Raw genomic sequence first — 27,513 nt, 5'->3', positions numbered from 1 at the left:
TTACAAACACAGACACACAAATGTCTGATGTTTGTGTGAGTATTATGAGAGAGAAATGTTAATTATAGAGATGTCCCGATCAAATTTTTTTGTGCCCCCAATCTGATCTGAGTCATTGAATATTGAGTATCTGCCGATACAGAGTCCAGATCCAAGTACTTCAAGTACATTAACTTACTAAAGTAATTATATTTATAGGCCTGTATGATAGATTTCATATTATAGATAAAAGTCTATGAATGACTTTCGAGTGATTCTGTTAAAAACAAGGGTAAACAAATATGCTAAACACGGACGCTCAAACGTGTGTGACGCACGAGAACAGCAGGCACATTTGAATCAGAGCCCGTCTACGGAGAACCTGGCCACTCCCTGTTAAGTCCTATTGTACCGAATTTTGGTTGTAGTTCCACCAGAGTTCCACTGGGGGCGATCGCCCATGAGTGCAAAATGAATGGGAGTCTATGGGGCTAGACGGCTAAATTTGTCTCTTTCACCCGATTGCCGTTGAGAAATCTCAGATTTGATTGTAGGTTTTGCAAGTTCAACATGGGTTATAGGTCGAAAGTTGAATGAACGAGTACTTATGTCCTTTCGATTTCTTACAGGTTGAGTTGTTGTTGCCCATAACACGCTAGCATTCTGCTAATGAACGCTGACTGGTCAGTGAAGGACTGATTACGACCAGAGATACCGCTTGATGGCATCGTGGCATCCGAAGCGGGACCAGAAATAAACAAAACAAAAACTCTTCTAGCACGTGTATTTCCCTGTGTCAGCTGTGTTGTCGATGCCTCGAGAAAAAAGAAAGTGCAGAGCGCAAAAGCACCAAAGTGACTGAAGGATTGCCGTAAAGCAGTATCTCTGGTCGTACGATGCGTATGACGTCATTGACATTTTAAAAGACTTTTTAAAGCAAATAAGTGACTCTAAAAAATCTAACACCCAGCAATGTGTAATTTCTTTGCATCTCCTTTCGAATACAACATTCAAATTACTAGACAAAAAATTATATCCTGAGAAAAGTGGATTTTGAGGGGTATAGCGCCATAGACCTCCATTCATTCTGCACTCGTCCTGTGAGCGCCCCCATATGGAACCAGAGTGGAACTGCAACCAGTTCAGAAGCCGGAAAATTACTGAGAGTGGAACTTCTCCCCATATTAGACATTCTCTGTTTGAATGCATGCACACACTTTTACTTTTAAAGGCGGTTTGTAAACTTACTTGAAGGTGCATGCTTCCACCTACTGTATGACCCCTGCGTGACAGCTTAGGGTAGCCGATACCGATCAGTTTAAAAAAATGCTTGATCGCCCGATACCATTCCTTGAGATCAGCTAGGGACATTCCTAGTTGATTATAAATATTCCATATTTAAATAATTATAAATAGTATATTTTAATATTCAATACTAAAGCAAGTAAACAAATAAATATCCAATCAACTCCTTGTTAATCTATCTCCTTGTTGCAGAAACACCATTGCCCTGAAATGACACTTTTTAAGCTGCATTTTAAAGTTGCACTGTAGAGTGCAGACAGAGCAGCCTTCATCCATCACCTAGAGGAAGCCAGTACAGTCATTCAGTGGCTCATCCCGTCCATCCATCACAGACACTTTGAAGTGACAGGGCTGGAAGATACCAGAGGAAATTGTCTGTGCTGATAAGGGCACGCCTTGAATCCTCGTTTGTCCTCCGACCACCTGTACCCGTCTGCTTTGGACCCCCATCATGTAATGAGGAGCAATCAGCTGATATGGTGAGGTCAGGGGCAATCGGTGTGGGTTCAAAAAAAAAAAAAAGAGAGAGAGACAAGAAATACTGGCAAAAAATGCAAATGCATCAAGAGAGAGGATCAGAGAAGTATACTGCTGAATGAATGACAGCACAGATCTGCAAAATGCCAAAAAGTCCCTGACATCAGAGGGCAAAGCAGAATACAGAGTGTGGAGGGAAGAGAGAGACACTGCTGACTCTATGCCCACACGCAATAAAATCCAGTGGGCTGTTCATGGCTATAAAGAAACGCCTTCACAAACAGCAGTGAGCACCTTAAGATGTTGCCATCCATTACTAGACAGCAACCATGCATTTAATGTATTTATTATTATGGCTCTGTTCCAAAACCTAGTAAGCTACCTAGAGAGGCAGCATTTTAAGGCATCATAGACAGATACTGTTCCACAAGGCAAAATCTTGCTTTGACCAAATTCAAAAGGCTTGGCAAATATCTTTTATAATGCATCGTGAAATGGCAAATGAGGTGAGAGGAACATTGATTATATACTTATATTTCATTTAATAATGGAAAGCATCTATAAAAACAGCTAAGTGCAATTAAAAATTGCTTTGCATTTATCTCACCAACATGTAAATCCACTGTGAGTCGAGCCTCATTTTGCAACTAGGGATGCTTGATTTTAATACACTTACAGTACTAATGTTTTGCTGTTTTTCCAAAGCTGTCCTGTTTTTCTAAAATTTGCATACATGAACATTTTCTTTTCTCCACAGTCTTGGCTTCCTTCCATGTGATATCTTATTACAGCTCTTATGTGTTATATGGCTTGCGCTTTAACAGCCATGATTTTCACACATTTTAACATTGCTGGAAAAGATGCACACTATGTGGCAAAAAAGAACTGACCAAAAGGTGAACTGGTTGAATATTAAACACAACTGTCAATCAAAAAAAATAAATCTATGCAACAGATAAAGAGATAAAACGAATGAATGACAAACAGACAGATCCATAGATGGATCTTTACTTGGTTTTGGAACAGCGTGTGATATTCATGTGTTTGCGGCTATATCAAAAGCATTAAGTCAGTCAAAAGTAGGCTAAAAGAGGGACCGAGAAAAAAAGACGAAACAGAAAGCAGCCTAGGGGGTCAATAGTGACGTTTATTCTGCTCTGACGTCAAGAGTGTCCAGTCATGCTTTACCCTAAGAGAGACAAGACAACATGCAAACACATGAATATGCACACAGAGAGCTAACGTGTTAGAGTGAGTTCCAGTGATGCTAACAACTGAGTCTGAAACACAAGCATACTCTTTCCTTCTCTCCCATGCTCCTGGGGATGATTAATTTGTCTTAATACGCTTTCTAAATAAATAAACTCCAGAGGCACGTTTGATTTATTGGGGACCCAAACAATTAAAGTTGCAAGCACTGTGGCTGTCGCTGCAACAAACCGCCTTCACCTTGAGCATGCTTCAGTGCACATACGCTCTCAAACAAGCCACTCTGCAGATACACTTGACACACAGCGTGCTCTATTAAAACATCCTAGACTCAGCAAAACCATATTCAGCTAACATACAACCAGGGATGATTCATTTTAATACATTTGCTAATGTTTTGCTGTTTTTCCAGAGATGTCCTGTCTTGAGAAATTTGCATACATAGGCAGTTTACTTTTCTCCACAGTCTTGGCTTCCTTCCATGTGATATCTTATAGTGTTGAATTAAGCATGATAGCTTGCATTTTACAGCTATGGTTTTCGCACAACATTTTCAAATTGCATGAAAAGATGCACAATTTGTGACAAAAATGAACTGACCAAGTGGAAAAACTGGTTGGATATTAAAACTCAAATGTCAATCAAACATTTTTGTCTATGCAATTCGACAATTCGATAAAATGAATTAACAACAAACAGACAATATGATAGAAGATGGATTAGATAGAAAATTCCGACAACACCTGTATTACCAATAATATTATATATAATTTGCGGGCATCAGGGAGCCACTATCATTATGCAGGGTAGGGGTGAATTCAGTTTGATTGGGACACTTTCTTCCAGTCATCTCAAAGGCAAAAAGTGTCCCAATCAACCTGAATTCACCCAATTGAAATCGCTTTTAAATGTGCGCTCGCTTTTAACTTTCGCGATTAGGTGTACCCCGTGTATAGGGAGAGGCAGTACTGACTGCACATTTTACAAGATAAGATATTTGTTAAAAACACTCCGGATATGTTGCACACCACAATCCTCCGCCATCGTCTTGTCAGTCATCTCTCCTTACTTTTGTCACATGAAAAGTGAAATCTGACTCCTGCAGCTCAAGCAGGCGTTTTCAGTTTATAATTGTAGCGTCCGATATCCAACTGAACTAAATGGTTTTGAATTCTTTAAAAAAGCTAAATGATAGATAGATAGATAGATAGATAGATAGATAGATAGATAGATAGATAGATAGATTTACTTAAACAGTAAGAAGTATAAAAAGAAAGTCAAAAGAAAGAAAGTGCTGTGTGCATCATTAAAAGCCTCTCTCCCTGTAGGTGGGTGTGATTGATTCCTAGAAATTGGCCAGAGAGTATTAATGACCCTGTTCTTCAAGCTAAATTTAGATCGTTCACCACTCACAGAGGATGATGTAGACCCTCTAAAACACACACGCACACAAATACAAGAGCTAGGAAGCTTGCAATGGCAAAAGAACATAGAAGAGAGGGACAGGGCAAATGAAAAGCTTTAGTAGCCAGAGGCCAAAAGAATAAATATATAGTGCAAAGTATTAGCAGGACACTCTTTAAAGTTTTTCAAGGGCTTGTCAAAATTTGAAAGTGGGACCTTCTTAGTTTGTCAATGAGTTATATAAACTGAATCGGTTAATTAACAAAGTCTTTATTAAAACAATCTGAGGCTGGACACACACTTGACGATTTTAAGCCCGATTTGCAACCCCCAAAGATTTGGCTTCTCGCAACCGGCTTTTTGTCCAAAAGAAAAAAAAATGCAATTGTGTGGTGTCATTCTCATTATTTTAATACTCCCAATCGCGTCGGAGGGCGCATGATCCCAAATCGGAAATATCAAACATGTTTGATATTTCCGACTCTTGATCAGGCTGCCTATGATGTGATACCCACCAAAGCCAATGAGAGCAAGCAAGCTTCACCAACCAAATGTTGTGTGCTTCTATAGCTAAAACTTGGCAGCCACAAACGTGGAAAGTGGAGTATTGAGATTTTTTCTCCTTCGTTTTTCTTCTCGTAAAACAAAAAAGAACCAGCGGACCACATTGATCGTCCTCCCTTTGTTTTTCTTCAAGTCATGTTTGATCTCGCGAGTCTCCGTGAGATCTCGTCTCACTGTGAAAATGCCACTAAAATCGACAGGTGTGTGTTCTTGCGGTCTGGACGAATCTTCTAGCATGTACATTCAGGGATTATAATGCTAAAACTCGGTTAAAACTGCCCTTTCGTCTGTGGTCTCCCACAGTTTTAAAATCGGTTAAGATTTGAAAATTGTCTAGTGTGTCCCAGGCCTAAATTTGTGTGTTTTTAAAAAAAATCATATTACCATCCAATTGCAAAGATTTTAGAGAAAATTTGAGATATTACCAAATCAAAGATTAAAACTAGGATAGCCTATACAACGTCTGGACTTTGCTACAGGACATTAATACAGCTCAGAGTGCTTTATCTCATTCATATGAGTCTGTGAAATGTCTTCTGACTGTATCTCTAATATCAAATGTGCTTTGCGTTTAAGATGAATAGATGAAGACAGAATCGATGGCTGAAAGAGGGAGAAGCACACTGGGCATGGTGAATGAAATAGGATATTGCTACCCACGGGAAGCAACAAAAGACATTCCAAACACCAAATCAATCAACATTTAAACATACGGTGAGGCTGTGAACTGTGCATGATGCTGGATCTGATATACATCTGATCAGAAGTCATTATGGCTGTTGAATAAATGTTTTGAAATCCAAGGTCCTATTAAAATGCATGGCCCCATGAGGGAAGGCTGGACTAGTAACTGCAATGCATTGATGTACTTGAAGTGTGCACCAAGCACTAGGAAAATACAATTATTGGATAGGGACTCTGTATTGGCAGATATTCAATATTCAATGACTGAGATCGCGGGCACAAAAACCTTGATCAAGTTTCAGAATTAATTAACCAAATTTTTAAAGATAAATGGATACTAATTTAAAAAAAAAGGGCTAAAATAGTAATGAACAGCAGCCTGAAACTAACTGATTCACAATAATGAATAAGACAATATGAGAGATATGATCATTTAAGAGAAAATGGTCGATCACAGTTCAAAGCTGGTTACTGGTAAACTGGTAGCTGGTAAAATACAGTTTGTAGCGTTGCTTCCATTGGTAAGTTTCTTCCCAGCACTGGAATGCGCACACAGGCAAAACCTCATGCTTTTTGGCAAGGCTGTCCACTCTGACTTCAACAAGGTCATGGCACAAGCAATGCGCTCACAATAAAGATGGGTAATATTTAGCTTTTAATTTAAGAAATGGAGAGCCATCCTCTACTGAGAGACTTTACTATGCCTTTCCCCCTAACGCTACAGCAAAATCAACTGCTCTTTCACTTATCTTATCTGTCCAAGGACACCATATAGCACACACACAGTCAAGATTTCCAACACTGGAGCAATTCCCAGGGCATAGTGCCGATAAGTCAGTCATTAAAAGGATGGAAAAGAAGGAGGGGGGAAAAAAGAGGAGAGAAGGTGAGTACGAGAGACAGAGGGAGAGACGAATGGGGAGATGGAAGAGATAGATGAAAATAGTAATGGAGGGAGTGGGTAAAAGAGAGGGAGAAAGAGGAAAGGGGATAAATGAAGAAACGATAACTGAAGATAGAGAAGCAGGTATAAGAACAGAATGTCCTCAAGTGTTGGCACTCGGCAGGTGAAACATTCTGTTCTGGCTACTGAGGATGATTTAAGTGAGTTTTGAATTTGCCTCTTTGTCTTTCAGATTGGGCACAGAAGAAAATGATTAGCTGATTTTCAATTAGCATCAACAACTTGTGAATAAGTTGAAAGGTTGTCCATGGGTAGCAGGCCAAGTTTATCCAAGCTTTGGTCCTAACCAGCTCCATCAGTTAGTGAAAAGGAAAATTAAAACTAAGAAACATTCAAGCAGTAAATCGTGAAAGAACAAGACAAAGAAAGAGAGAAAAAAAAAAGTCAAGTCACTTTTGAGTGCTTACAAATTGTTGCTGACCCCTCTCAACGAGCCCGAGGGTGAATCAAAAGCCAAAACATTAGCGAGCCTGTGCACTGACCCATTATACCTCAGTCTCTTCCAGATTCTAGAAAATTCCATCAAGGACAAAGCTTCTGTGTGAAGCCAGCAGCACTATTCAGCTCTTCCCTCTACCCATGAGTCAGCATGCTGCCTGGACAAGAAACATCCTTCAACACTATCTAAGAAATGCCAACTTGCTGCAGTATCTGTTCTTTCCTTTATTCTGTTCTATTTTCTCCAAACTCCTAATGTCCCTTTATTTCTCCTGGTTTTTATTAAAGGGATAGTCCACCCCAAAAAAAGAACATTCTGTCATTATTTACTCATCCTCGTGTCATTCTGAACCCGTATGACACAAAAGGAGATGCTTATCAGAATGTCTATTATAGTTTCTATAAAAAAAAGTGGATGAGAACCAAAGTCTATTAAATTCCAAAAAGGACAAGAACAAAAAATGCACAAAAAAGCATTACTAAATGACTTAAACATTATATTGCCATTTTAGGCCATATGGTTGTGTGAGGAACAAAATGAAATTAAACGTATGATTCACAGAAAAAGTTGCTTGACATACAGTATGTGATCACCGTTCAATTTCATTGAACAGACAAAGAGCAGCTACCACATTATGCAAAAACCCTTTTTGTGTTCCACAGTAAAAAGAAATGGTTGTGAGTAAATTAATTTTATTTTTGGTTATAACTCATTTAAGCTATAAAAGAAAAGACAAACTAAATAAAAGAACCATCTGTAATGCTGTAAACAATCTGTCGATAAGCTACCGCTTTTTGGTTAAATCGTGTTAAACCTACACCACTTTCTTTCTTTTTTTGCATTTTTATAATCTCCTCCAGCTGTGATCTCTTCAACTGCACCCCATTAGCAACAAAATAAACCAGAAAGAGAAAACAAAATGAGTTTGCCGCCTCTGGAAAAGAACAGTTAGGCACAGCTAAAGGCTGTATGAATCTAACAGCCCTCCCCTGAGATGTACTGCGTCTCCCCTGCAGCAGACAGGGGTTAAGAGCGTATTTCAAGGACATGACTATCGCTCCCAGATACGAGACGAGTCCCAATGGGACAGGAATACTTCAACGGTTAAGCGGTGAGGTTTTAGCACCAAACACCTCCAAAAAACACACGCCCAGACTTAATGCCACCTGATCATACGATACCCTCACACACCACTTATATGGCATTTCAGCCAACGCAAATTACCGTGAATGACAGTCTCCTGATTTTCTTGACCTTTACAGCGCTCGTCCTCCTGCCATATCGCATTAGACGGCGCGTCTGCATCAGAGAGTACGTGGGGCGGAACATATGGACACCGCTGTGAATAATATCATTACCATCTCCTACAGTCCACATTGATGGTCCACTAACACCTCATACGCACAACACGTGAAAGACTAATGGAGATGAATGAGATGAGCAAGGGAAAATAAGACGAGGAGTAACACTAAGCGGTTTATATACATAGAAGACAGAAAGACAGATAGGGAAGAAGACACTGAATGGTTTAGTTTTAAGCCAGTTCTAACTGGTGCTTTTTCCAAAACTTTCACAAGTCACTTGCATTTTCTACAATCTAAAAGGTCTCATCTATGCAAGAGAGCTAGATAACATTTACTTGCGGACATACATAAGAAGAATGTGCAAAAAACACTTGATTCAAGTATGTAAGTTTACTGTGACATTTGCCATGCCATTATTTATGGAAGGATGGATGGATGGATGGATGCAAGCATGGGTGAATGGAGGATGGACTAATCATCCTCTTCATAAGAACTGTATACCGTATACCAAGTTGGTGCACTTGTATTACTTATGAATGAAAGAAACTGCAATGAGTAAAATGGTGCCTCCAGTCCAGCATGGCTCTAGTAATGCAAGTCTTGCCTTAAATAAAAGAGCCAACCACCAATTGGTAAAGTCTTCATTTCATTGCAGATGTCATACCTGAATTTTCTTTTTAATGCTATTTTAGCACAAAAAAACAACATTTATGAGATAGTTCATTGCTCGATGGTGTTTTATGCCCCCAATGGCTCCTTAGAGGCAGCTAACCCTACCCTCAACCTTAAACCTACCCATCCCCTCGCTGCCTGGAAGGCGACGTTGGGGGCATAAAACACCAAAGACCTAGTTGATTCTATTGCTTATTTAAAATATGTTATTAAAGGTGATTTTGGTCAGCAGTTTTTGAGATTGTAGTATTTCCCCATTAAAATAGATAGGAGTTGTGGAGGTGTTGCAAATATGTTGAAAAGGACTTTGCATTGACATACATTGTCAGGACTCAACAATAAGGGATTTTTCAGCCGAAACATTTTTTTACTGGCTATTTTTAGTAATGTGTATTTTTATATTTGCTAGAAATATTTATATTTTTCAGTTTTCTTTATAAAATTTGTATTTACTTGAGATGTTTAAAAAAGAAAAACGGCAACAATCTGGAGATTAATCAGCTATAATTACAACTTCATAAATTATAAACTATATCTAGAATGTTACTCCACTTTTTAAGAAAGTGGCAAACTTTTATGGAAAACTATGCAAAACATTTTGACTGGTTTGTGGTTTTCAAAACATTCTGTGGATTTCATTTCATAAAAAATCTGTTAGTCACCTTGATAATATTATAAAATAAGGAGAATTGGCAAATGTTTAAGTTTGCAAGGCATAAAAATGGACGTCCAAAATCAATGAATATAAAAAGAGGCAGCATTGGCCCAAAAGGGCAAGTGGGTCATCCCTATTGTTAAGCCCTGATTGTACATGTTGAATCCTAAACGGTCAGACAGTCTGAATTCTGTCCCCATCTGACTAACTGGATCCAGCTTTGGCATCAATGAAAACCTTCCAATCTCTCTTTCTGATATCCCAGTCTGCGTAGATGTGAGCATTATGCAAATGCTGTTGTGTTGTGGAAGATGTCACAAGAGCCTTGAGCTAAAGCTGACGGGCTGGAGAATGAGAGAAGAAGAGAGAGATGGGTGCACAACCCCCACCAGCCTCCTCTGCTTCTAATTCTTTTCCCTTTTTTTCTCATTATCTCTCTCTTCGTTGCATGCTGTCACTTCATCCTGCAATACATTCATTCCGTTCTCTTGAACACATGTGTGGCATGTCCCCCGTTAAAAGCTCTGACCTTCATCCTCAATCCATGTCCTCCAAGGATATCAGCTTTTTGACTTGGAGACATCTGAGACACACACACACATACAGTCGCTGATCTCCAGAGCAATGTGTCTCCTGGCTTTAAAAGCAGCGCCACACCCCTTCAGTGCTCTGCCTTCCCAAAGCTCCTTCAGGCTTTGTTCATAAACCTCTGCGTGACAGTTTGATTGGCGATACAAAACACAGCTGTTTACTACACCCACAGGAAACAAAGTTACAATCAGATTCTTTTTAATGATTCAGGAATGCATCTACCACTGTTAAAATCACACACACACACACACACACACACACACACACACACACACACACACACACACACACACACACACACACACACACACACACACACAAATTGCATCCAATAAACAGTGGCACAGTGAACAAAGACTTGCACAAACATATGGTGCATTTCAGACATCTGAGACCACATTGAAAACCTGTGATTCAAAATCTAATTCAAACCAAACCTGAAGTTGCTGGATTAAAAAAAAAAAAAAAAAAAAAGGAAAACTGAAAACATTACGAGATAACCTGATTAAGAAATACTAACAATTCTCTTCTATTTGTCACTACTGAAATGAAGCTCAAGATGCTATGTTACATAGATTCAAATAATATCAGAAAACATGATCATCCGATTTTAACCAAATACTTTTCTTTATTTTTAAAATAAAGCAATTTCACTTTTAGCCTCAGATATTTAGATGCCACTTAATATTTTTTTTACTCACCCTGACACTTATGTAAATATCCTAGAGTTTTCTAATAAAGGAAGCTGACACGGTAGCCTTCACAAACAGTATTACACAATTCTGCTCACGCTGATTTTACAATGTTTATAAAAGCAGCATTTACTCACAAAGCTTTCACACTCACCTGCACCATTAACTCATCAATACAGAGGGCATAAGGTTGAGATTCAGCTTTTGTTCAAACACACACACACATACTCATTGAGCACAGTGTGCAACTTTGGGAAGTGCATTAAAAATGTATGGTTCTGCAGCAACTGTGTAATAGAGTAAAAGGCCAGAAGAGACTAACAGGAAGACTCCTGTGTTCTCTTGATGTGTCTGTGCACGGGTGAAAGTACGTCTAATGGGGACAATGAGATCTGAGCACACAAAGCAATTCTATGAAAACCAGTTCAAATATTTAATACTACAGAATACATTTTCCAGATATATTAGTGAACGGGGATGGATGGATAGATGGATAGATAGATAGATAGATAGATAGATAGATAGATAGATAGATAGATAGATAGATAGATAGATAGATAGATAGATAGATTAATAGTGATTAATACATGAAAAATCTTACATATAGCCCCTTTAAACAACTGTTCAGTTAAGCTGGCCCTGGTTTATGTGTGTCTGTTTGTGTGGGTGTTTGCCCTGTCATAGGAGGCCGCTGTTCGCCAAACATGGCCAAAGAAGCAGCATGTAGGAGGTTGCAGAAAAAGCAACACTTGGACCAGAAACCCTGTTTAAACTGTGACACACACACACACACACACACACACACAATGCCACCCACATCACACTTTCTATCACAAGTGACAAGATTCTGAATACTGAAATAACTGCCCTTCTGTCTCTATTCAATAATTTCACTCTTCCCCATCTTCCATCTAAATCTTCCATGTACATTTGACATCACAGCTAAAGGCATGCCGAACTAATCAGACGTAAACACACAAACATCCCTGTTGCCATAAGCATCCCGAATCACACAGGTTCAGCATGAGTGTGCATGTAAGCGCAAATTTGAGCGAGATATGCCAGCCGTGTGCCTCAATGAGCATTAAGAAAATGGTGACTCATCATGCCACACATTACACGTGTACCTCTCTCTCTCTCTCTCTCTCTCTCTCTCTCTCTCTCTCTCTCTATAGGGTCTCTGTATGATGTCATGACAGCAGTAGAGCAGTGCTCTCAGCATAGGTCAGGAATTAACATCACAGTCACTATAGTCTATAATGCGTGTGTGTGTGTACGTGTGTGTGTGACATGGGGGAAGGGAGTTATGGTATTGCGTCTGCACTGACTGCGCTGTGTACTTCTGTGAGACTAACAACACAACAGATCAAAATCACATCCTAGCGGTAGTTTGTAGCAATAGACATCAGTCTGTCACAATTATGCAATAAATGCAGAAGCATTTATACTGGTGGTAAAATAGAGTAGCTGTTGGAGCCAATTATGTTATTTGGGCAAATCTTTTCTCTTTATTTAGTTTTTTCTGTTCATCTTTCTAGATTTCCTGTCAAGTACACATCTAGTGGGCTACAGCAAGTGTAAAGCAGGTTAGCGCTGGGGATTCAAAGTGTGTGATACAGAAAGCAATTATGCAATTGTGAATTAATACAGCGATTCGGCAATAAATAAACTGCTTCAGCTCCTGTGTCTTCTTTGCAGTTTTAAAAAGATGAAGATCTTACAAAAATATCATTGATTCACAACGCCATGCTAGAGCATAGGGGGGATATCTAGTAAGATTTTACACATTAGCAAAATAATATCCTTAAAGAAGCCCAAGAGAAAGCCGACAGCTGTTTTAAAAAACGCATCATGCTAGATAATCAAAATAGCCGGTAGTAACTACAAACAACAAATAATACAAATCCATAGCGGTAGTGTACCAGTTTGTACTATGCTAAGCTAGCAGACTAACCAGTTAAGGTGTGGTCACGTTTACTATTTTTCAGCATACTTTCGCGGGTGAAATCCAGTCATTTCAATAGGCATCCATTGGGAATTTCGCATGAGGGCAAAATATTTCCATTCATAGATTTCACAACGGGTTACATAAAATAATGTAACATACAGTTTCAAATGCATTAATAATACTTGCATAATTAATAGAAATTTTACCCAAGTTCAAAAAAGCCAATAGAAACGCTTTGGGGTCCAAACAGGGGCGTTTCTAAGCTTTCATTAGAACCAAAGCAACTGCCCCCCCATCTAATGAGCGTCACCCGGTCTCGAGTCCCACGGAGGAGCTCCGGAAGGATAAAAGTGACAGGAAGAGTGACGACAGTGAAGGACAAGAGAGGACCAGGCCTGGGACATTTATGATGCGTTTTATTATGTTTATATGCAGCAGTCGCCCATGTGGGCCTGCCGCTTTACTTTCATTTTGTTGTTTCTTATGATTTTTTTATACTGGATATATGGATATATCTGCAGGACAAAAGGCATTTACAAGCAGCATGTGCAATAAAGAGCTGCATCTTTGCCAGTTTTATTTCCTACAATGGATTGTAGGTAAATACTCATCTCATCCAGCGCTCTTATTGTTTTTTGTATTATAAAGTATCTTGCTACTATTTTAGTGTGAGAAACCACTGCAAATGATTCAGCCTGTGCGTGAACTATGGATGAATAAAACTGAATCATAAACAATTTTAGACCTTTTGCAAAACCTGTTTTACCGATTAGATTCACAGAGTGAATTATTTGTGAATCTGGCATTATAAACAGCTGACAGAAATATTATCAGGAAAACTTATCTGGTCATTATACAGTAATCTCCATTGTCAGACAAGAATTTATCAGTAATATTTTACCAGTGCAGAGCAGTATTTCACTGAGGCTCATGCCACAGTAAAAACAGTTTACCGACACCCCTGGGTCCAAAAAATGATGGGTCCATTAATATTGTTTATATATCTACGTTGTGTAAGACAAACTATGTGCAAATTCATAAGTAAACACCATTGCTGAGTATTTTCTCTTTAAAACTGCAGTGAAAAAAATACAGTCTCAAAAACGCGGTTTGAAATCGCGGGTGTTTTTTACGTCACAAACGACCTTGTAACCAATCACGTCAACGTGCAGGTTGGCTTTAGAATTTCTAGGTTGCAAAGCAGGCGAGTCTCAAGAGAAGTCAGGTTCTGGCATATTTTTCTGTTGATATGAAAAATCGGGTACATTTAGCAATTTAGCGGGTGAATTATGTATATGAAGTATATTACGGTGTTATGATGAAATATATATGCCTTTCTCCACTGACGTTCTAAATTGTTCAAAGTTGAGCGAGTGGATCTCTGAGCTGGTGTGAGTGAGTGGAGGCGGGGCTTATTTGTATATTCATGGCTCCGCGTATACTAAATGAAGCAAGGGTGGTTACATCACATGCAAGCTATTTTAAGGCATGAATAATTTTATATATATATATATATATATATATATATATATATATATATATATATATTTTTTTTTTTTATATATATATATATATATATATATATATATATATGTCATTTTGTTGATCAAAATTGTGGATGCAATTATTGACTACAGGGGAACTTGCAAATACTAGGATCACCAAAAGTGTGATATGCTCCTGTACAGATTTATGTCAGTACCTATATAAACCGATGCAGACATCCAGAAAGATGACGAAGTAAAAGAAAAATCCAATTAGACATCTGGAGCAGAACCACTAGGATATGAGCGACAAATCCCAAGAAGCGGGGAAATGATTGTTGAGGAAGCTAGATGACTCCCAGATCATATTGAAAATGACTCGCTCTAATAGCACAGAGATTTTTCTAAATACTGACACATATTTGAGGAATAAGGTCATAAACTACCGGTGAGCTGTATGCACTCGCTTTTCCTTTTCAGAAATCGCTGCAGAACAAAATCAAGATTAAGTTTTTTTCTCCTTTCTTGTTTTCATGTGCATATCCTAACTTTATAATTCCTGAGGCAGGAGGGAGTCAAACACAGTTAAGGGCATGATTAAAGATGAAGTATATTTAGCTGTTCCAAAAGCCCAATGACGCTGACTGTGGTCTTCCCTTTTGCTGAGTAACGGAATGAAAAGCTAAGATAAAGAAGAAGAGAGAAAGAAATACCAGAAATGATAAAACAATGATGGGAGGAACAGGCATCGAAAGAGAGCATGAAAGAGAAGAATATTTCTGTTGTTAGAGCTTGATGTGAGCGGTTCTCAGCCCACAGGAAAGCATGAATGCAGAGAGAGAGAAAAATACAGAGTGGTTTGACCTGCACACCCACACTACCTCCCTGTCAAGGTCACACCTGCTACTGCACAATCCAGTACAGTGTGTGTTTGGATGAAAGCCACTCTTGCCATGAGGTCCATTCAGGGGCTTGGATGGCAGTACTTAATGATCAAAGGCCATCTCATGGGTGTTACGTGCATCGAATCCCACGACTGCTGATGGGGTTACAAGGATCACAGTCCAGCTGCTAAACCAACAGCAGGACAATTAGCCCTCGTTTTCTCAAAGGTGGGGCTGTCCTGGCAACTGGCCGGCGGCAATCTGTCAGCATAACACTAAACGACAAACTGCAAATGAGTCAGAAGCCCTGCACAGTACCTTATCCAAAAATGCATGGTAAAACAATGGCGGCAGCTGTTTCCAGAAATTCACTCTGAAAAACATTTTACATTTTTAAATTACACATTTTTCCTTAGAAACCATTATGTTCACAACTTGTAATAGTTACTTTAATGGGCTCATTGCTTCTGCCTAAAATGAATACATGATGTTAGCTACAGTAACTGCGTGATTTGTATTATCTGTACATTTATGAAAAATGGACATTAAATTGACACAGTCACCTCTGATAACAGATCACTCTAAATTGTAACGCAAACGCATGTATTTTCTGTAAAGCTGCTTTGAAACCATATATTGTGAGAAATAACTTTAACAATATTTCACCTTAGTACACTGGTTAAAGATGTTCACAGTAAAATACATGGTAATTAGTGCTTTTACTTTCAAAAGCTTATATTATTTTTGAATAAATTACATGTATTGTCCTATTAAATCTAATATAATGTTTTCACCATATGGTATGATAACTTACAAGTAATTAATTAACATGATTTTAATCATTTAATATGCATTTTTACTTTATCAGATAAAATAACAAACACTTTCAATGATTTTCTGAAGTTATGTAAACGTGATCCTTACATGACACTTACACACTTGCTGTGATCCAGATACAAAATACCCAATCAGACCAAAAGTGTGTGTGTGTGTGCGTTTGACAGGGGATAAGCTTGGCTGAAGGGGCTTGAGTAGCACAGAGTGATGGAGGGGTGAACGGGAAGAGGAAAGGGTTTGGGGTGAGGGAACTGGAAGTCTCTTTGAAGTGATGAAACAGATCAATGAGCCAAAGACAGACTTTGATGGCGAGAGAGATCAGCTGACAGACAGCTCCGTGAAGCCTAGTTAGTGTGATGAAGTGTAAGCTGGGGTGTGTGATCGCGTGTGTTGTGACTGACTGACGGGCGGACGCCACTTCTTTGCATGCGTCTATCGCACTAAAAACGACATTTTTGTGTGTGCATTTGAGTGTTGGAATACATTTGCGTTTGCCAAAGAGCCAATGAAGCGCAATGTGTGCCTTTGTATGTAATTACAGAGCAGGTAGGTGACCTCAAAGACACAAGAGACTCACAATTCTGCCAAGTTTACCGTGAGAGAATGGGAGTCTGTCTCGCCTGGCAACTGCATCCCATAAACTGCACCGCACTTTCTAAACTGCATAGCAACCACTTAGCACAGACAGAAACAAAAATGCACTGCAGTGATGGGGGGGGGGGGGGGGGGTGAAGAGGTAAAGACACAGAAAGGAGAGAAACAGACGGCGAATGGAAGGAAGACAGGAGCAAGCAGGTGCAAAACAGACAGAGGAACATCAGAAGCAATGGACAAGACCTGAATATTCGGCTATTTGTGAACGCTCTGCACTGTTTATCTATCTAAATGGTGTCAGGTCTCAGCAATTTGCTATTGTGTTATTTGTTATTGTCTTGTTGACTTAATGGAAAGAGATTGTGTCTGAACTTTGAGAGACATCACAAACAACGGCATTATTTTCTGAAAATGAAGACAATATTGAATCCTTCTGCAACTCTTCCATTAGCCTTTCCTTCAAAGTGGTGACTCACAAGTACATGAGGGTGTCAGCCTGCTCCAGCTCAGCCCTTCTTTTTGTCCTGCATCCTGTCGGATGGGCCGACACTCCTAGACTGTACCAGGAAGGTAATTTACTGTATATTATTTAATAGCATCTCTGCAAACGTCACAAAGGCCATATTTCTATGACACCCAAGTACCAGCATACGTAAGCTTTTTTACATGTCTCTGTCATCTGAGGGGGGGACTGCGATATTAGATAAGCGCAATGAAAGAGGAGCATTTCGGATTAGCCAAATTCAGTTTCTACTGCACAGAAAATAAAAAGCACAAGTATTGTGGGAGCTTTTTTGAAGAGGTTAGCATAAAAATGAGCTGATACACTTGAAATTCCCAGGGCAATGATGGGGTGAACTGAAGTGATCCTAGCGCAGACAGGGCAATTTGAGATGCAGAAATGCCAGATTAATGTGGGTTTAACATTATAGTGATGTGAGGACCTTGAGAGCTGAGTGAGGGTATAATTAGGTTGGGCTGGACTCTGGAGAAGTCAACTTGAAACAATGTCCCGAAACAATGCAGAACCGGCACACTGTCCCCTAAAATCACTGAAGAATGGCTGAGGAGTTTGTGAGAGAGCAAATACAATAAAATATTATATAAAAGTCACAAAAAAATATGAAACTAGCAATAGGTGCTTTAAAAGGGGAAAAAAAAATCAAAGATGCTACTTCTTAGAGAGGGCTTTTAGCATGCTGACAGCATGCCATGCTGAAAATCTAAAGGTAACTGTTACTGTCAACATGCTAAAACCCTCTCCGAGTACTTGCGTCACTAAATGCATCCCATTTAAAACACCGCAGACACATCCAACAGATTCCCTGCATTCAACAATAAATTTCAAGACAATTACTGTCAGAATACAAGTGCATGTCTCTCGCTATGGGCATCGCATTAAGACGATTTGTCAAGTCAAAAACTTCTTTAAACTTTCATAAATCCATCTCAAGACCTCTGGATGCAGTTCTGTTGCACTCCATCTAGGTTTTAAGAAACCTGTCTCATGATGTCTGATCAACATAAAAGACCGCAACCTGCACAATTTTGCAGGACTAACCTTAACTCTGACTAGTAACTAGTAACTCTAACTCTATATCTATTTTTGAACATTCCTAATATGGTCACTGTGCAAAAATAAAACGATTTCTTCAAAAAGCACCAGGTACCGTGTTCTTCCTTGTACCGTTCTATACCTAATGCAATGAGGTTTGAGTGCCTGGTGAATCTGATCAGATTTGTTCAGTTCTGTATAGGTGGCCCTTTCAGCAGCTACAGGGTACAGTAAGTTATACAGTCACACACTCAATCATAGGCGGCCGCTGCTGTGCCATTATGGCAGAGAGGACAGACTTAAACTCCTTTGCTTGAGCCGATCACAGCACACAAACGTGCACACACACACACACACACACACACACACACACACACACACACACTGCTGCCAAGCTCTCCAGATGATGAGTCTCGCTCCTGTGGATTACGTAAGAAGTGGCATAGGCATCCTCAGGCAATGCCTGTGTGTGTGTGTGTGTGTTAGGCTCAGCTCTACATCCCAGACACACAAAGTAAAACAAGTCACAAGCTCTAACGCACATAAATAACCACCACAGCCATGTCGCAGCTAGTATATTTCATATTTCAAGCGTAATCGTACTATGGGACACATCTTTAATAAGTCTCAGCAGTGTACCATCACCACTATTGGTCATTAGAGACAAGATGAGGTTCATTTGAAGCTGATGTGAAGACGATGTGTGTGTGTGTGGGTGTGGGTATGTGTGTGCAACTCCTCAATATCCATTTTCCAATGGTCAATGGATGTTTCCAGCAGTGTCCATAAGCTTTCCATTCAGCAAGTCTCTTATGCTCAACAATGTTGCATTTATATCTAAAATATTATTACAATTTTAAATAACTTTTCTACTTTAATATATTTTAAAATGTAACTTATTCCTATGGTGGCACATTTTCTATAAAAAAAATTGCACATTTATTACTATTGTGACTTAATATGTCACAAAAATGTTTCTTATTTGACCTTTTTTACTCTGAGATAGAAATGGGCATTTATAGTATGCAGATCCTACGTAACAAAATGTCAGCATCTGTTTAGTTTTTGAAGAAACATAGACGTGTCCTTCAACTCAAAATCCTGTCCCTGCAGTTTGGTGGTTGGTGGAAAATATAAGATTAGGAACGGTCGAATGTCCTTTCAATGGTCAACTTATGACTTCATTTCTAAAGAGAAAGAAGTGTTTTAGTCTTTAAATATTTGCTTGGTTATCTCTAAAGCTCACTTGAATTTGTTCTACATCATTAGATGTGATATTATGATGAGATAAGGTATCTTCATATAAAAATACTGTCAGATTGGGTGGCGAGGCTGCAAGGTTTCAGACACAGCCTTCATATATTTGTATGATATTTTTTTCAAATGTGTTCATTATAAGCCCTAAACATGATCTCTTCAATAATCTGCAACCTACAGTATAATAGGGAAGAGGCTTGAACATTGTGACATACGTCTTCTTTAGAAATACATACCCTTCATTAAATTTGAAGAGATGATAATTGTGAATAAAATGATCAGACTCATATTCTAAATTACAGTGATTATGACTGTCAGCAATCAGTGTTTGTGCATAACAGCCAACAATCTCACTGTCTACTGCAGCCAAGGAAGTGCAAATACTAAGGAGACTATTTAAAATTTATCTGCTCTACCATGAGGTCATCACACCACTTTGTGCATGTGTGTGTGTGTATGTGTGTGGGAAAGGTTGATCGATAGATCTGCATGCAAGTTGCAAAGTCTTGGGGCCCACGAGGCTAGTTGAGTTATGAGTCTGCCATTCTCTCCACACTGTGCTTGAAAATACAATTCGCAAAGGACAGGGACCACCTAAAACTCTCTGCTACACAATAACCACCGCTTCACCACCCACAGTTTAATTATTCAAATGTCAGACCACTGATAACAATATATGGCTTTTCATAGCCTATGAAAGGTTGTTTAAAGCAGAAGTGTGTAACAAAATCTGTGGCAGTATCAAAACATTGGCTTGACCAATGGTGTGAGTTCAGGGGCGGGACTATATGTTTGGACGACCAATGGCAGACAGTGGGAGTGTTTTGTTTGGTGGCGCAGAAATTACACACTCCACTTTTACTGCAAGAGCTTGAAAAGTACATTCTCTCTCTGTCTCTGATCTTTTTAAACATCTGACTGTCATGTCACTTTCTGCAGTCTGAAGCGAGCTGTGGGAAGCAGAGCGCTTTCGGGATCGCAGCGCATTCGCCCGCTGGCCTGAGACTGAAGACTCTCCTCTCCCTCCCACTGCTGTAATCTTCTGGATGATTTTGCCAGGATTCTGCCATTCTGGTCTCTTGATCTGCCACTTTCAGTCATTCTCAACTGGGGGAGAAGTTTACACAACTGCAAAACAGATCTGAACAGTGCTACGCAGCAACAAATACACACCGTAGCATGAGCTACAAATACAGATGTGATCTCATTGGTTTTCATTCATACTTTAATTGTGCTCCAAGCACATTTAGATTTTCACACATTTGGACAGAGATTAAAATGTAAGAAAAATGGAAAACTTTTTTCTTCTATTTATAGTTTTTTTTTTTTTTTCAAATTAAAGAAGCTTCTTTTGCTCACGTCTGGATTTATTTAATCAAATTATTCAATTGTAATTGCAATTATAAATGATTCAAATATCTGTTTTCTATTTCAATATATTTTAAAATGTAATTTATTCCTGTTATGGCAAAGCTGAATTTTCAGAAACCAACAATCCAGTCTTTAGCGTCACATGATCCTTCAGAATTCATTTTAATATGCTGATTTGTGTATGATGATGCTTCATATTATCAAAGCTGAAAACAGTTGTGCTGCTTAATATTTTGGTGGAAACTGTGATATATATTTTTCAGGATTCTTTGATAAATATAGAAATCTCAAAATAACATTTATTTGAAACAGAAATCGTTTGTAACAATGTAAAAGTCTTCTGACACTTTTGATCAATTTATCATCCTTGCTAGTGGTTCAACAGATAAAAAAAAAAAACTCAGAGGAATCAATTAGGTGTTGTTGCACTATCTGAAACGCATCTCTCTGTAAATTGAGACAGGTATTTTGAAATAATTTTGTGTGTATGTGTCCGTTCAAGTGCAAGGAGATGCGGAATCAATCAGGTGTTGGCGCACTTCTCTGTAAATTCTCTTTTGCCTTTTCTTGCGCTGGAATGGTTTTAAAATCACTTGAATGTGTAAAATGGCAAGACAAAACACGTGCAATTGATAAACTTTCACTATGATGGTTAAACTTGCAATTAATCCGCGAATCACATGCATGCCAAACTGTGGGGCCTGGTCCATACGGAGAGCTGATCAACTACGATCCGTTTAACCTCTTGTCATTGCTGAATAAATGTATTAATTAAAAAAAAAAAAAAGAAAACATTTTAACAGCAGTGTACCTACAGGCTTTACAATCTGGAAACTGTCGGTGCAGTTTCAGTGTCTATCCAAACACATGAAAATGTACATATACATTTACAAAGAAATATTTACAAATATGAATGAGATCACATTGTCCCATATCTGACCAGAAATATCAGCATTTCCAAAATCAGTCACAGTTTTGCTAGTCAGGCCAAGATTTGTCAACTAACTCAGAAAATCAGACCTCAGATGCTCTGTAGTTTAGCATGGCAAAACAAAATCAAAGGTAAGACTTCATTCATACCAGTGCATTCAGCTGAATCCTGAGATTCCTTCCGCATTGCCGATAGCTCGGGATGAGACGTGACAAAAGAAACAAAGGACTGTTGCACTAATCACAATTTGGAGTCTCTTAGGGAGATTTTCATTTGCCCTCATCTCACGGCAGCCAACATTTATCTGATCACAGTCGCTCAAAGGGGCTAAGTAACACCGATATCCTCAGAGAGCAAAGACGATCAGTTTCTAAAGAGGCTGTTCTCTGAAGAGCCGCCGCATGCATCAACTTCCACCAGTATCATTCAACATCTGACAAAAGGAGGTGTCAAGCGAGCTCTTCTACTGACCTGACTGACAGCAAATCATACTGTAGTGACGGCAGAAGAAATATTTTCAATTAGAGCATCACTGATGGTGAAAAGTAATGTCAAGCCTCAGCGTCTAGGAATGAATCAGGGAACGTGGAAATTCATTTTAAAATCAAAGGCCATCTATTTGAATACAGTGTGAATGGAGATTTTGATTAGACAGGAAGTTCTTTTCAGTCTCTGAGGTGGGAATAGACCTTAGTGACTTGTTCAGTATAATTAATAACTGACTTTATGTACTAGGATTCCATCATGAGGGTGATGAGAGAGACACTGAACTAATGTTATGTGCCTTACTGATCCTAAATCCCAATCCAGTAACAATAAACGCCCTTTTACAAAAGACGTATGACGGGTCTGACTGACAAGCCATCACAGCGGATCAACTCGGTTAAGCACAACAACTGGCATCACTTTAAAGCAGATGAAGCTTGTTATGTTGTGGTGCAGCATAATGTAGTCATATTTCAGAAAGGCAAAACTAACAGTGGGTCATTTATGTCCCAATGAATTTGTCATGACAATCCATAAACACACAAGTAGTAACAGCTTACACCTGATAACACAACTGATAAAGAAATGAAATACTTACTTGACAGGTTCACTGTGCACCTGAAAAAGAGCACACACACTATTTCATTCCCATTGTAAAAAGGATACAATCGCAAAGCTCCGCTCTGAGTCCCGATGGCAAGGATTTTCTGGACAGGGTCGAATGCCATAGAGGACGGCTGATAGGGGAAGCCATGGCGCACAGTCTGAGGATCAAATCAGAAGAGGAAAAAGTTTTAAAAAGCACATAATGTTAAGTTTAGTGGCATAACCATTTAAGTCAACAATTCAACTATTTAAAATGGTATAGTGTATTTTATAAGGTTTTTGAATTATATTTTACAATGTATTTACTTTAATGATTTATCTCTCTATTTTTGCTTGTGATGTTCAGACATTGTTGTTACTCGTAACTAAGACTAAAATTATAAAAAAATCATTTTCAGTAATTGAAATAAAGATCAAATAAAATATTATATTAAAAAACTTAAACTTATAAAACTTGAACGAAAATTAAACATTTAAGTACTAAAATTACAACAACTAAAATAAAAATAAATTAAAGCTAAATAGAAATATATATTTCAAAAGAGCACATAAATATTTACTAAAAACTAAAAAACTGAAATGATAAAAATAATACTATAATACTAAAATAACACTGGTTTTACATTATATTATTATTTACGTTTTTATTTATATAATAATTTGAAGGAGAGTGACAAAGCATTGCGTATTTGTGCAGCACCAAGGAGTCAAAATTCCTTTCAGGGACGATTCAATGTCAGTTTCAGCTCAATATTTCCAACTATTTTAATGCCCAGGTCTTTGAATTGCTCGAACAACTCTGATGTGCTATAGATAGACAAAAACAACAGGCAGTGAGAACAGAGGCCTTGCTGCATTGTATCCAGAGAACAACAATGGTTGGCTACAGGTTTATAGCACTGGCCTCTGCTTAACAGCTGTCAGCGTCTCTCTCTCTCTCTCTGCTCTCTGTGTGTGTGTGTTTTAAATCCTATTGGGTGCATACATAGATAGCATTGCTGAGAATCAAAGGCGCACCTATAATGCTGTCTAGTCAGGCAGCTGAATAGGTTTTGAGACACAGCCTCTCAGTCTTTGTATGTTTGTTTAGTGGCTAAAGCGGGTTACGTAAGTGACGCACGCGGGGACGAGTACCTGTCGGCGAGCTGTGCAGCAGCAACAAGCTTCAGTCCATCCTCTCTCAGTTCTCCTTTCAATTATTATAAATTAAATATTAAACTAATCCAGCGTTCATAAACGTCTATTTAATTTAAGCCTGACAAAAAGACCAGTGTGTGTATGCACTCACGTAACCTCATCGCAAATGATTAATTAAAGAGTGGTAAACAGCTGTATCCATATAGTTCATGACCATTTTTCTGAAAACTGAACGCTCAGCCTACTTACATCAACATTCTCCAGAAATCTCTTCAAAAATAATTTAGCCCTGGATAAAAGAATCATTAAAAATACTACCATGTTCTTGAAAATATTACATGTGGAATTGATTTAAAAACATACTCCATTAAATAATCATTAGACGGCGTTGATTTTTTCTCTTTTCCGCCTTCAAAGACTGACAACAGCGCTAGCAAATGGCATTTAGGTGCAGACTGTGAAGAAGCGGTTCATTGAATGCGTCTCTGTTCGGACTGAACGAGACCTCTCCTTTATAAATTAACTAAATTAACGTGATAATCTGCTGGAAATTAGGCTATGCTGTAAATTTATTTTAATTAATATTGTAGTCTTTTTTTCATTAGCTTAACTGCCTAGCAGTAGACAAAATGGAGGATAAAATGACAGTTATGCTCTCAACTGTTTTATTTTAGCGTCACAGCAGATCTGTAGACACAAATTTGAATATAGGATAAGTTTTGTGAACGACTGTGTTCAAATTAATCGGCTGAGTGATTGATTCAGTGACTCACTACAAAATGCACTTGGCGTCACCTACTGTCATAACGAAGTTACCTGCCTGTAACAAGGTTGACTAAATGAATTGGAGATAAATCAATGTGCCGATCACATCTGCAATACTGTCATTCTCTTACAGTTTCTACGCACACGTGTGTGGGCTCATAATCTAATATTGCAGAAGAAGAGAGAAACCTCCACAGATAACCCGTTTCTCTGAGAACTATTAACTCCATTCATTGTGCTGCCAGATCTAATCCAGAGAGGGCAGCTAAACTCAGCAACACTTCAACTAGGCCTATTCATGACACACTAGCTGTGTCTCAAAACCGACCTAGGAAACATTTAGGGCACCTATGATGGGCAAAAAAAAAAAAAAAAATCTTTAGATACACCATGTGTGTGGTTTCAAAAACATATTCAAGATAATAAAAAAAAAAAGGTTAAGGGTTTAAAAGAAAGCCCCAACATTGCAAATGAAATGTTAATCCCAGCACAGTAGATTATGCAAGAAATGGGTTGTTTATCCCCCCCTCCCTCCCTCCCTCCCTCCCTCCACTCAAACATCACAGCTTCATTCTATAACCACACATGATTCGGACGCTTCAGTAAAGTAGAATGTCTAACACAGAACACTATAAAGGGAAAAGCGGAAGATATGGACAGCAAAAGCAGCCGTGTGGTTATAAAAGAATCTCTGTGTCACGCATGAATATTTTACGCATTTGTGCGCATTTTCCAAACACAGAGTCAGCTCTTTCCACGCACAGCTTGTGAAGAAGAGAAAAAAATGTAGTCTTGGTTTGAGGGGGCAGAGTACGACAGTACAATATAGCCTAACACAGGCTTATAAAAACGCGTGTATATTTTAATGTAAAAAAGAAAAAAGAAAAAAAAGAAAGAGAAAAAACACATTCCATTGCTGCGCAACCAAAAGATATTGGACACTACAATGGTTTGTAGAAAATAAAATAAAAATACGACTGACATCATAACGTTCCCATTAAGATATATATAGGCCTATATATAACATTTATATTACAACGCTGTGATGCATCACATCTTCGAACCAGAAAAGGCAAACGTTACCTGTATTCTATAAGTCTGTGGATAAAGTGTTAAACAGCATGCACTAAGTGGCACTTGTGTGAGGAAAAAGCACTTGCGTTATTAGAGAAAAAGCCACATAAGGTGACGCTACACATTCACTTGAAAGCTTCCCCACCTTGCAGAGCTGGAAGTGTTCAGACTGAAGCGTCTCCGGGATGAGCTCGTTCTCCTTGGCCCCGAGCTGCGAGGATGGAGAAGGGGACGACACGGCCGTCAAGCCGTCCAGCACCTTACGGATATTAAACTTCTTCATTTTTCGCTCCGGTGCGAGTGACGGAGGAGGACGGGAGCACATGAGTCGAGATCAGCCGTGGATGATGAGGGGGGAAAGCCGCTCTCGCTCGTTTCTGCAGCACCTCTCTTTAAAGCTCACATTTTAAAGTGTTTTTCACCGTATCCTCCTTGGCTAAAGGCTTGAGCTGTGAGCGTTGATTTATATTTTTTATTATTAGCGTTTGTGGGGTGTCCGTTTATTCTGACTCGGCGTCCCGCTGCGTCTCGAATTCCCTCTCTCTCTATCTCTCTCTCTCTCTCTCTCTCGCTCCCTTCTCATCTCCTCCACTCAACACGGAAACACCGCTGCAGCGCCGCGCATGCGCACTGCAGACTGGATGACTACTGAAGCAGCCTTCCAAACCCTTTTCCCGGTGACCAGGCAAGACTGTGGAGCGCTGAGTGAGCCTAGCGTCACATTGCAGAAATAAGGGGCGGAACTCTGCACCTGGAGCCGCAGGGATGCAGGATGGAAAGCGCACCAGCCTCTCCAAGTCATCACATAATGTCATAGCCTATGGGCTATATCAATTCATCAGATTGCCTGCACTTTGTTAAATGGATTTGACAGGAAGTTTTTTCAGGATATTGCTATCTCTGAAGGATAATTTCTTGGCACGAACCTTAATAATTAAATACCTTAATACCCTATAATGATAAAAATCCACCCAGTGCTTTTTTTTTTTTTTTAAATACCCATAAATCATAAGCACTAGAACAAGCAGTTCTCAGATTCTGGACAATGTGACGTACTTTAGCGCAAGCCCCGCCCACGACTGTTGACAGACACTGCCGTATTAGCATAGACCCGCCCTAAGTGAGCTAAACACAATCCATTGTTCCACTAGCACCTCACTGCAGTACACAAGATCCAGATATAAGGGGTGGAGATTGGTAGGTTTAGGGGTGGGTTTAGGAATCAGGGGGTGGAGATGGGTAGGTTTAGGTATATGTAAGGTGGGAGGAGTTGGATCTGGATCCAACTCCTCCCCCTGGATTTCGTGTCCTGCAGTGAGGACCATGTTTCAACGCCAGAGCAGCTGTAGACAAGAATGTCTTCTAAAGTGATTTTGTTGTTGGATGTAAGAATGAACATAGCAGTCTTCATTTACTCTCGTTGTTACTCGAGGATGGATCTGTACCAACGGTTCGTGATCCAGCTTACAGTTTACAGTATTTTTGGCCATTATTCGGATGCGGTCTGCTACAACAGGCTTGTACTAATAGTGGATAAAAGCAAAATGAAAAATAAGTTATAACCGTAATTAAAGGCACACTATGCAGTTTACGTTTTTCTCAAACAGTGACCCCTAGAGTCGCTGTGGAGTACTTGTATTTAACG

The 27,513-nt window shown here is 39.1% G+C and overlaps 1 protein-coding gene across 2 annotated transcripts in view; it reads right to left on the bottom strand.

Moving 5' to 3' along the window:
• stxbp5a (syntaxin binding protein 5a (tomosyn)) overlaps window positions 1–26,703 on the bottom strand; it is an 85,000-nt gene extending 58,297 nt beyond the window's left edge. For both annotated transcript variants that reach the window (XM_079887266.1, XM_079887265.1), the window contains exons 1-2: window positions 26,014–26,703; window positions 22,953–23,050 (exon numbers count right to left, since the gene is read on the bottom strand). In XM_079887266.1, coding sequence (XP_079743392.1) covers window positions 22,953–23,050; window positions 26,014–26,193 — 278 coding nt within the window. In that variant the 5' untranslated portion in view covers window positions 26,194–26,703. The remainder of the gene's footprint in view (window positions 1–22,952; window positions 23,051–26,013) is intronic.
• Window positions 26,704–27,513: the final 810 nt, after the last annotated feature.

The sequence above is a fragment of the Squalius cephalus genome (genome assembly GCF_949319135.1).
Source record: "Squalius cephalus genome assembly, chromosome: 12".
NCBI lineage: Eukaryota > Metazoa > Chordata > Actinopteri > Cypriniformes > Leuciscidae > Squalius > Squalius cephalus.
Note: the sequence above shows the minus strand (reverse complement) of the source record. Positions and strands in the feature narration are given on the sequence as shown.